The following is a 10,987-nucleotide window of genomic DNA, read 5'->3' as shown; positions in this document are numbered from 1 at the left end:
AACGATAAGACTTTAATCACTTAGGAGGTATTATGGTAAATACACTAAATCTTATACTAAATAAAATAGATAAGGTACATTAACCATTATAAAGAGTTATGGTAGCAAAGAAATTGCAATTGGGGCACAAGTAATTGTAATACTGTACAAAATTTTAAAAATAATGGTGTTTTATTCATTAACAGCTGCATTGTAGTCACTGTTAACAAGAGGTTCAGTGTCACTTTCACTAGATGTTGGATCACGGCCCAACTTGCTGCGGTGCTTGTTGGCATATATATCCACCTTGTGGCAGTCTTCACGGATGTAGAACGTGGCCATCAAGAATAGTCCACTACCGATGACTGCAGCAAAACAAGTGATATAGAGAGCCTTTAGTAAAGAGAGTGACTCTGCATGATCGGTCTTATGATCACCACGGATTGTATCAGACACCTGAAAAAGAAATAATTGATGTGTTCTTGGTAAAAGTGGTGGGAAAAAAACGTACCGCTCCAACTAGAAGTGGAGAGAAGGAGTCACCCAGAATATGAGACAAGAACACTTGAAAACCAGCAGCTGTTGACCTCCTCTCTGGTATAACAGTGTTCTGTTGTCACCATAATTAATACATCATGTATCACTATAGCAAAAACTTACTAAGACAATTACGGTGACAGGAGCCCAACATAGACACAATGAGAAGACAGCAAAAAACATCAAAACCTAACAACCAACATAGTAAGTATCATATTATGATGGCCTTACCCAACTGAGCTCCAGGATGTGCCGTGATGTTGTGAGTGCCAAATAAGTGAACACACCACCTAGTAGTAAGCTTGTAGCACACACAAAACAGTCGGATGCTGGTCCAACTTTTGAATGTAGTCGTTTAGAAGTCTCTGACCCTACTACTGTGCCCCCCAGTCCCCCGACAACCGTCACCACACCAAACAATAAGTTAGTCAATGTGTTGCTGTATGGATGGCCAATATCACGTGATGTCTTGTAGATGAATAATGAGGCCCATTGTGCTAGTGCTCCAATGGAAAATGTTCCCATAGCAAAACCCAATGCTGATAACATATATGAAGGGATCTTGACACAGTATATAATATCCTCAAAGTAAGCTCGTACTCCTGACTTGCCACGGACGCTAACACCTTCTTTCTGTCCTCGAGCTGGCTCCCTCAGAATACACAATATTAACAGAGCACACAGTATGCCCAACACGGGGGTGACCTGCACACATACCATGCATCATACAACTAAGTGGATACTGTTCCACTGTAAATATCCCACATACCCTTAAGGCAAATCTCCATGGTTTCATCAGGTCATGAGTGGCTGTATAATTCTTGGAGAGTGTCTCATTAGCAATTGTAGCTGCTCCTGATCCCACCCCATAACCCATTGCAGTACCAACAGGGATGGCAATGTAATAGATGGACAGTGCCCTAACTCTCATTCTAGCTGAAAACAAATCAGCAATGATGGTTGGAGCCACTGTCACATAACTAGCCTCTCCTACTCCAACCATTGATCTCATCACTAATAGGGCCCAGTAATTCTGCAAGGACCATTGCAACATTACAACTAGTAGAACCAAGAGTAAATTATATTATTACTCTTGGTAGAACTGATAGCTTACTGGAGCAAAGGAACTGGCTGCAGTAAACGATGACCATAATATCACTCCTACTCCCATTATATGCTTACGACTGAATCGGTCACCAAGATAACCAAATACAGGAGAGAAACACATGTAACTAATGATAAAACCAGTTTGTAGGAAAGCCACTTTAGTGTCAGACAAGTATTCATGGAAACCATTTTGTGTTCCATTCTTGAGCTCGGGTAAAACCCCTAATAATGCACATTATATATTCAACATGTAGAGTTCTAATTAATGCTTACCCACTATAGTGTAGCGATCTATGTAGTTCAATAGATTGATGATAAATAATATCACCATAGATACGTACGTGACAACGTTTTCAGCACTGATCAGCCCCATGTGGTTGGTTAGTAGTCGACAATAAGTTAGATGCTTAACACCAGAATTTTGTCTCAAACAATTTTATACAACACATTAAGCTCGACGCAGGGTACCAGGTGGACGAATACTAAACTAGGGTAGCTACCTGAATGCGTCTCTACACGTCAGCTGACGTTCCGCTGTATTCTACGTAAACTATTCGCATATTTATCATACGCGTTACCATATCAGGGCAAAAACTGTTCGAGGCTAAGTCATTGTGGAGCCGAGCTTAGCTGACCATGGAAAGCCAACTCGCTAAGCGAGACAAAATTGGTGTACAAGACTTTGTGCTACTGGAAGACTACAGAAGCGAAAATGCTTTCGTGGAGAACCTCAAGAAGCGATACCAGGAGAACCTTATTTACGTTAGTTACGACGTACAACTTCCACTTTATCCTAGCATAAATGCGTACAGACCTACATAGGCAGCGTGCTGGTGTCTGTTAACCCGTACAAGACCATTCCTGGCCTGTATGGGACTGAAGCTATGGACGAGTATCGTGGTGTTAATCTGTATGAATTACCACCACACATGTGAGTAGCGTTTGTGGTGCATACGATTAGTCCTTATGTGGAGACATATTAGCCATATAAATAACGTATCTCCTTTTTTTACATGTGGAATGATGCATAATGATGTTTGTTTGCATGCTTATAGCTATGCCATAGCTGATGCAGCTTACAGGTCAATGAGAGAGGAGGCTGTTGACCAGTGTGTGCTGATTTCAGGGGAGAGTGGAGCTGGCAAGACAGGTAGTGATTAGTTGTGAAGTAATGATGTGGCTGACATCTAGTTGTCACGTCAATTTGTTAATGGGGTGCATGCATTATTAGATAATGTGGTATGTGTTTCATTCAGAGGCTTCTAAGAAGATCTTGCACTACTTGGCTTCTTGTAGTGGTCATGCTGGTGATGTTGATAGAGTGAAGGAGAGGTTACTGCAGTCTAACCCTGTATTGGAGGTGTGTTTGTTTGCTTGTGCATTTGCGTGCGTGCGTGTGTGTGTGTGTGTGTGTGTGTGTGTGTGTGTGTGTGTGTGTGTGTGTGTGTGTGTGTGTGTGTGTGTGTGTCATGCATGTGTACACACATTAAGGCTATGCGATAATAATTTGATAAAATGCACCTCATTATCACAATTGTCATAATATTTGTTTACATACATAGATCCTAAATAAAATACTGCATTATATAACTTTTTCACGTTATATGAATTAGCCTTAATTGGAAGCAATATTGATAATACAAAAATGGGCTTTTATGCGTCACATAATTGTACATAATTCCACTGAGTATAAGTCATGATTGGAATGCAACAACAATTACTTTGCCAAAGAGAAAATGAACTGCACACTTGAAAATTCTCCATCTATCTATGCATTTAAAGTATTGTGTTACTGCTGCTGGCACTGTATGAAAAAATCTTATCAAGATTCTCTTGTTGGTGTCACAGTGTCATCAAAACTAAGACTTCAACTAATGAGATTTCTTAATGTGGAGATGTTCTTTGGTGGATTTGGTGTAGTGAACTGCGTAATTAATTTTCATGCAGCCTTTTCAATGTTGTATGATGGCTTATGGTGTTGTGTGTAATGTGTCTGTTAGTTGATTAGTGGTGATTAAAATAATTACATCCCTACTGCTGCTCCCTTGTAGGCTTTCGGTAATGCCAAGACGATACGTAATGATAATTCCAGTCGGTTTGGAAAATACATGGATATTGAGTTTGATTATAAGGTGTGTTAATGTATAACAAATGAGTATTATTTTCTGAATGCTACCATTAGTATTTATTGTATGTGCATCACAGGGGTCTCCAGTTGGTGGTCACATCAACAATTATCTGCTGGAGAAATCAAGGGTTGTGACACAGGCACAAGGTGTGGTTACCTTCCAGTCCCTATCTGCTATTATTGACTGTTATTTCAGGCGAGCGCAACTTTCACATTTTCTATCAGCTACTTGCTGGTGCTGGGTCTAGTTTGTTGTCACAACTACAGCTAAAGTCAGACCCACAGTCTTATCGCTTGTTGTGCCAGGTTATTCCCCCCCTCCAAAGTACTGGTCACATGATGTTCATGAATAAATTTACAGGGTGACTGTACTAACGTGAAGACTATCAATGACAAGTCTGACTTTGTAGTGGTGCAGCAAGCCCTGTCTGTGTTGGGCTTCCAGGACATAGAATGTCAGGTATGTTGATGAATGTATCACTGGTGTTAAGTGTGTGGAGGGGGTAACTTCATAATGTAGTTGTCCATATAAAAATTATTGATGTCTATAGTGAAAACAAGCTAGACGTTCATCGTACTCCCTAGCTTAGTAGGTAGTGTATCTGTTATGGATTATTATATAGGGTCTGTGGGAGATTGTTGGTGGAGTTATGCATCTGGGAAACCTTGATTATGTGAGGGGAGATACAGATGAGAGCTCACAACTGAAGGACACCGACCAAGCCAGTGTTCTAGCCAAGGTGACCTACTATAGCCCGTAACCACAATGTGTTTGAGTGTGGATGTTGTGAATAGTTGTTGCAATGTTCAGCTGAGACCTTGGAGAAGTCCTTGACCCATCGTACAATAGAAGCTCGTGGGGAGAAGCTGCTGACTCCATTATCAGTAGAACAAGCTTTGTATGCACGTGATGCTTTAGCTAAGGCAACCTACGAGAGGATGTTCCAGTGGTTAGTGCGCCGGCTAAACTCCTCATTAGAGAATAAGGTATTGGGGAAGTATTGTTAGTAGAATTATAAGTAATATGAATGCAGACCAAAGTGAGGAAAAATGTGATGGGATTGCTGGATATCTATGGCTTTGAGATATTTGTGGTTAACAGGTTAGTAGCAGATGTTATTATTGGGACTAACAGATTATATTGTGTACAGTTTTGAACAATTCTGCATCAATTACTGCAACGAGAAACTACAGCAGTTGTTTATCGAGCTAACGCTCAAGTCAGAGCAAGAGGAATACTTCCAGGAGAATATTGAGGTTTGGTGGGTGGGGCTGGTAGCTGCTTGCTATCATTGGTTGGTTGTAGTGGGAGCCAGTGGAGTATTTTAACAACAAGATTATCTGTGATCTTGTGGAGGAAAAGCATAAAGGAATTATTGCCATATTGGTGAGTATAATAGATTCAGTTATAGTTTACATTACATGCTGTGTAGGATGAGGAGTGTCTGAGACCTGGCGAAGTCTCTGATGACACTTTCCTGGAACGACTTTGTAAGGGAGTCGGGAATCATGCCCACTTCATCAGGTAGCCATTGTTTAGTTAATAATAGCTTTACTTATGCTGTACCAGTCATCAGACTACTGACTATGAAGGAAGAAAGACGCTGGCTCGTAATGTAAGACATGATCTCTACTAAGAAATGATTTACATGGTTGATGCTGCTGTAGGAGTTCCGACTGTGTCACTATGCTGGTGATGTCACCTACTGCATCACTGGGTTTGTGGATAAGAACAATGACCTATTATATCGTGACCTGAAAGAGGTGAGTGTTCCTTCTTCAGTAATGTAATATCATTTGTTTCCATGTCATCAGGCAATGAGTGGCAGTAGTAATGTAGTACTAAAGGATATCTTTACCCTAGAGGAGCTGCAATCTAAGAAGAGACCTCCAACTGTAAGTTAGTGGGTGCAGTCTGCTTGACTACTAGTGGGTATGGCATTTGTGCTGCACAATTTTGAGGAAGTTGCCTCATTGTCCTTTTTTTTTTCTTACTGCTGTATTCATCTATATAGGCAGCCACTCAATTCAAGACCAGTCTTGCAGAGTTGATGGTGATACTGATGTCCAAACAGCCATCTTATGTCCGCTGTATCAAGCCAAATGATGACAAAAGACCTGGTAAGTGCATGGTGTATCATTGTACTGCTGGTGATACCATCATGTATTTATCACATAGCATTGCTGGATGAGAAAATCATTTTCCATCAAGTGAAATATCTTGGTCTGATGGAGAACCTTCGTGTGCGTCGGGCAGGCTTCTGCTATCGTAGACCATTTGCAGTGTTCTTGGAGCGCTACAAGTCCCTCTGTCCTAAGACCTGGCCCACTTGGAGAGGTGTGTGGTGGGTTGTAGTACTTACATAACCTCATACTAGTTGCCCACTTTTTGCAATACTTGACAGTTGCTGGCTATACTGTTTACTCTGTTGGCCTATAAATTGCGGAAAATTGTTCACAGTATTTCCTGTACTGAGAGTTACCCATCAGAATTACCTTCAATGTGTGGGCAGTTATTGACTGTCTACTTGTGTATTACATGGTCTGGTTACAGGCAATGATAGGGATGGTATTAGAGAGCTGTGCACCCACCTCGGCTACACTTCTGAGCAGTACAAGATTGGCAAGTATGTGGTAGCATGTGCCTGTCTTGCTTTGCATGTTGACATATCCCTGTAGGACTAAAATATTCATCCGATTTCCAAAGACGCTGTTTGAAACTGAAGATCGTTTCCAGAATCGTAAGCATGAACTGGTCACTCAGATCACAGCATTGTTCAGGATGTACCAGCAGAGGAAGGTGTACCATAAGATGCAGTGGTCAGGTGAGCTCTTAGTACACTCATATGATCCAACAATAATGTTGTGTTATTACTATAGTAACGATGATAGCCAAACATTGGAGACGTGTTACTGCTCAGCGCTATGCCAAGCGGTACAGGGCAGCTGCAATGGTTGTCAGGAAGTAAGTAAATGGCAACACGTTTCACTTATTGACTATGTCTTGAACAGGTTTGTTATTGGCTTCAAGAATCGTAATAAACCAAAATGTCCAGAGAATGTTAATGTACGTTCATCATAGATTGTACTGTACCATAAGATGTGTGCGTGCATGTGTGTGTGTCAAGATGTAGCATATCTTTGGGTGCTGACTGTTGGTATAAACCCGTTAGGTGTTTAACCATTTTAAATGCTATTATATTATTACCCACTCACTGTCATGGAAGACCTGACCCTCACGGCCTTTAAAAATGATGGACTAGATGTGGTCACTTATCAAAAAACACCTAGTTGTGAAATGGTATTGGAGTGGGTTTTCAATGTTTGTATTCAATGTTTTTAGTTTTGGTTGGGTTTTTTTTCTGTTTTCAATTCACTATGTGTGGGTGGGGAGTATCTCAATGGATGCTAGTGCTTGGATTATTGTTTAGTTCCTGGAGTTTGTCAGGGTCAATTTCCTGAAGAGGTTATCCCAGCAACTCCCTCGTAATGTTCTTGATCACTCCTGGCCAACTCCTCCCCCAGCTCTAGTTGAGGTGAATTATTAATGATGTCATCATTGTGGTGTTGGTAACAGTAAGGGTTTTATTTTGTCAAGGCATCTGACATGCTTCGATTGATACATCAGAGAAATATGGTGCGAGGGTACATGCAGAAACTAACACCAGAAAGGAAGGCACAGGTTAGTGTAAAGCAAATATATGTAGGGAAATAGTTGTATGTCATTAAACATGTTCAGCTTAGCCTGAAGCTAACAGCAAGTGAGGCATTTAAAGGACGTAAGGAAGCATATCCTGCCAGTGTGGCTGCTCCGTTTGTGTCAAACCGCTTGGGTATGTATGTATGTATGTATGTTACAGTAAGGGTAGGGTAATGGAAGTGTCATTGATAGTGGGATACTATACTTGTTATTTATATGTACGTATTCCTCATACCCCTAGCCCCATCAGAACAGCAGTACATGCAGACTAACTGTCTGAATAAGTTCCCTGGTCTTGGGACTGTCAAGGTACATGTACACTTGTGTTGCTATTTCAACACTGCTCATGTAACTACACGTGTTCATGTGTAGTATGCTGCACACTGTACAAAATACGATCGACATGGTTACAAGCCTCGTCCAAGGGTGATAGCGATCACAGACAAGGTCAGTATACCAAAAGCAACATCCCCAAAGTAACCTAGCCTCCTGTACAAGTAGGGATGTTTAGTGCTAGAGTCAGGCACATATAAGTTGAAAGAGCAGCACCTGTTTGAGAGCATCTCAGGGATAGTGGTCAGCTCACTGACTGATGGGGTGATCATCATTAGATTGCCAACTGACTCTAAGGACTGTAAGGTGAGCTAAATTTGAGGTAGGTAGCTTAAGCATTTACCTCAATCGTATAATGCAGTATGTCATGGTTGAGGGGTTTTATAAAGTTGAAGTCAAGTCAACAGTATTTTTCTTGTAATTCACTACTTTTTCTTGCTAATGTGCACAATCAAAAATAAAATAAAGACACTTGGGAATCTCTTAGTTCATAAACTGACTAGGACAATATTGGTTGGTCCCAAGGTATCCACATTGCACAGGTTCTGCTGGGATACTTGTGACATGATGTTCTGGCTTCACCCACAGGGTGACCTATTGATCGAAGTGGAACACGTGATAGAGTTCCTTATCAAATTGTTGTCTGAACACAGTAACAAGTTGGAGTGCCTCAGCATCGACTCGTCTGGAAAGTAAGTAATGTTATATTAACTGTCTCATGTTGACAATGTGTGACCGTGGCTATAGTGTAACCCACAATCTAGTTGGTAACAAATCTGGCACAATCCTCTTCCACAAGGGGTAGGTTTTTACTATATTGTTGGTGATGATTGATATGGTTTTGTTTCATCAGCAATGAGAAACTAATTTCAAAAACCAAAACTGGTGAACTACAAGTGGTAAGTAAAATATTTGACCAATTATATTAAAGTACTTGGCAGCCTTTGATTAATCTAATCATTTTATTATTCCCCAAGCTCACCTAAGGTCATGGGAGATTTACTGTAGCGCATATTTGATTGTTTTATTAGAGTAGTATGCAATAATCGGTGTGACTTAATTCTTAGTCTGATATCATGAAGTGCAATATTTTATATGTAATGAACTGATTGTTTTAAATGTTAGCATTTTGATAGCCCAAACCTGTTTAAACATGTGAGAAAATAAAGTTATTGGTATCAGTTATTTTAATAGTAGAATCTTTCAATTCATTACATGGACCACACTTATAATATGTTTTGTGATTGCCTTGAAATCTGGCATATGTAAAGGAGTATTGGGTTTAAAGGTGAATCTCATTAATAAATTCGGTTTGGATGCAATGAAGAATTTCATGATAAAGTTGTTGTCACTGCCTCAGAGTAAACTGCTTATTTAAAATCGGTACGTGAATAGATTACTCATCATAACTCAAACCTTCTGTGAAATCAAAGTGTTGCAATGAGAAAACCAACCATTGGGAATGAGCATGCAATCCAGATTCTCGAAAAAAGACCACTTGCCTACAGGATAAACCTCTTTGGGATCATGGTGAAAATTTAGTGCGTGGATAGTCTACCACCTATCACAGTTTATTTTTTGTGGTTTCAAATTAATTGGAGTAACAGTTACAGCATGATTCAAGTGCTCTAATTGAATGGTCACCATAATACTGTGAGACCTCATTAATAGGGCCAACTACAAAAATCTGGTCTTAATAATGAGGTGGCGAGGTAATGAAGTACACCTTGGCTGTGTTTTTTTGGACCTATTAGAGATTGCCACTGGTCTTATTAAAGAGGTGGCTGCTAAGTGAGATTTCAGCACTTTTGCTGTAAAGCCTTAAATAAAAAGTGAGATTTCACTTTAAAACACTAAAGCAAAGATAAAGCATAATAAAGATGAATAGTGAGTATGCAACAAATTATTCTTTCTTTGATCACACATAACCACTCTTTACTACAGTGGGACCTCCATTATCCGAATACCTGTGTGCCAATTAAATCATAAAAAGTATTACAGGTTATTGCAATTGAATTCGTCACCTTTACTTCGTCCCGTTTGCAGTAGAGTTCGTCCCGTTTGCAATTGAATTCATTGGTTTTGCAATTGATTTCATCTGTTTTGCAATTGATTTTGTCACTTTTGCATTAGAATTTGTCACGTTTGCACAAGAATTCGTCACGTTTGCACAAGAATTCGTCATAACTACACTCTAAGAAACCAGCCTATCACCACAAGGTGAATCGTTTTCGCCATGGATAATACCACTTGAGACACTAGAGAGTAATGGTTATATGCAAAGCCATTAGCTGCCTGTCAAGTTAATTAGCTTGTTCACGAGTGACCACACCCATCGCCATTGGCGAAGAACAGTTGCGAATGTTGCTGAAGAAGCTGTAGCAGAAGAATTATCATAAAGAGTTGTTTACAACAGTTGGACTTCAACAAGATCATGGAGCAGCTGCTACATCTTGTTTTCATGTTTACTGCAGCTGGCAATCTTGTTACGGACAAATTCTAATGCAAAAGCAACGAAATCAATTCCAAAACCAACGAACTCAACTGCAACCGGGACGAAGTCAATTGCAAAGGTGACGAATTCAATTGCAAAAACCTATAAGATAACTGAATTTGTTTGGATGAAGGCCATTCATTTGTCAGTAAACTGCTCTAGTAGAACATACACCTCTAGCTGAAATACTCTAATAGAACAGTCACTTATACTGTTAAGTTAATTGAGGGTTCGGATAATCAATATTCAGATAATTGAAGGTATACTATACTGTAATTAACAATTGGTGCCACTTAATGATTTACAAATTGTGTGGTTTGTTTTCTATTTCTAACTAGATTGCACCACCTAGTGGAGTTAGACAAGCTGAAGCCTTAGACGTGAGCTATTTATAAATATCCATCTAAACAATTTCATAGTATTTATTTATTAGAGTTAGTTATACAATGTAATTGTATAGAAAGTGACTAATAGCTAATTAGAACTATACTATCATGAGATATAGCTTGTATCCAGAAACTATACATTGTCTCTAGCTATTTTGTTTTGTAATCTGATTTACTTGACAAATATAACTTATTTAGATATACACAACTGATTATTTTATGTGCTATTTTATGTGCTACCTTATCTTGGTTTATGAAAAGTATCAATGATGGTGGTGTTATAATTTACAATCGAACGTGAAATAAAACATTAGCTTTGTATG

The 10,987-nt window shown here is 39.5% G+C and overlaps 2 protein-coding genes across 2 annotated transcripts; one reads left to right on the top strand and one right to left on the bottom strand.

Annotated features, from left to right (window-relative positions):
• Positions 1 to 70: 70 nt before the first annotated feature.
• On the bottom strand, positions 71 to 2,194 carry LOC136242724 (protein spinster homolog 1-like). The gene is made up of 7 exons (XM_066034178.1): positions 1,897 to 2,194; positions 1,631 to 1,845; positions 1,286 to 1,549; positions 748 to 1,221; positions 640 to 705; positions 491 to 589; positions 71 to 435 (listed from the first exon to the last, which is right to left on the bottom strand). Exons 1-7 carry the CDS (start codon positions 1,994 to 1,996, stop codon positions 172 to 174), a joined length of 1,482 nt encoding a protein of 493 aa, XP_065890250.1. The 5' UTR covers positions 1,997 to 2,194; the 3' UTR covers positions 71 to 171.
• On the top strand, positions 1,897 to 10,908 carry LOC136242720 (unconventional myosin-Ic-like). The gene is made up of 33 exons (XM_066034173.1): positions 1,897 to 2,385; positions 2,436 to 2,554; positions 2,679 to 2,773; positions 2,880 to 2,983; positions 3,675 to 3,755; positions 3,829 to 3,898; positions 3,948 to 4,057; positions 4,113 to 4,211; positions 4,375 to 4,491; positions 4,547 to 4,738; positions 4,786 to 4,853; positions 4,903 to 5,008; positions 5,058 to 5,138; positions 5,185 to 5,276; positions 5,322 to 5,367; positions 5,420 to 5,515; positions 5,567 to 5,647; positions 5,767 to 5,872; positions 5,931 to 6,089; positions 6,306 to 6,378; positions 6,431 to 6,576; positions 6,632 to 6,716; positions 6,764 to 6,818; positions 7,183 to 7,287; positions 7,350 to 7,433; positions 7,491 to 7,584; positions 7,693 to 7,760; positions 7,824 to 7,898; positions 7,953 to 8,090; positions 8,373 to 8,476; positions 8,532 to 8,585; positions 8,638 to 8,683; positions 10,617 to 10,908. Exons 1-33 carry the CDS (start codon positions 2,260 to 2,262, stop codon positions 10,671 to 10,673), a joined length of 3,132 nt encoding a protein of 1,043 aa, XP_065890245.1. The 5' UTR covers positions 1,897 to 2,259; the 3' UTR covers positions 10,674 to 10,908.
• The last annotated feature ends 79 nt before the right edge of the window (positions 10,909 to 10,987 follow it).

Source organism: Dysidea avara, chromosome 13 (genome assembly GCF_963678975.1).
Source record: "Dysidea avara chromosome 13, odDysAvar1.4, whole genome shotgun sequence".
NCBI lineage: Eukaryota > Metazoa > Porifera > Demospongiae > Dictyoceratida > Dysideidae > Dysidea > Dysidea avara.
Note: the sequence above shows the minus strand (reverse complement) of the source record. Positions and strands in the feature narration are given on the sequence as shown.

What these genes read in the sequence shown, in the direction of transcription:
- LOC136242724 (XM_066034178.1), bottom strand. Translation starts at nt 1,996, where the DNA reads ATGGGGCTGATCAGTGCTGAAAACGTTGTCACGTACGTATCTATGGTG. An exon ending in CATGGAGATTTGCCTTAAGG is followed by an intron (nt 1,222 to 1,285) that starts GTATGTGGGATA and finishes GTATGTGTGCAG; the next exon opens with GTCACCCCCGTGTTGGGCAT. An exon ending in CTCCACTTCTAGTTGGAGCG is followed by an intron (nt 436 to 490) that starts GTACGTTTTTTT and finishes TTTCTTTTTCAG; the next exon opens with GTGTCTGATACAATCCGTGG.
- LOC136242720 (XM_066034173.1), top strand. Translation starts at nt 2,260, where the DNA reads ATGGAAAGCCAACTCGCTAAGCGAGACAAAATTGGTGTACAAGACTTT. An exon ending in GAGTGGAGCTGGCAAGACAG is followed by an intron (nt 2,774 to 2,879) that starts GTAGTGATTAGT and finishes TGTTTCATTCAG; the next exon opens with AGGCTTCTAAGAAGATCTTG. An exon ending in CTGGTCTTGGGACTGTCAAG is followed by an intron (nt 7,761 to 7,823) that starts GTACATGTACAC and finishes GTTCATGTGTAG; the next exon opens with TATGCTGCACACTGTACAAA.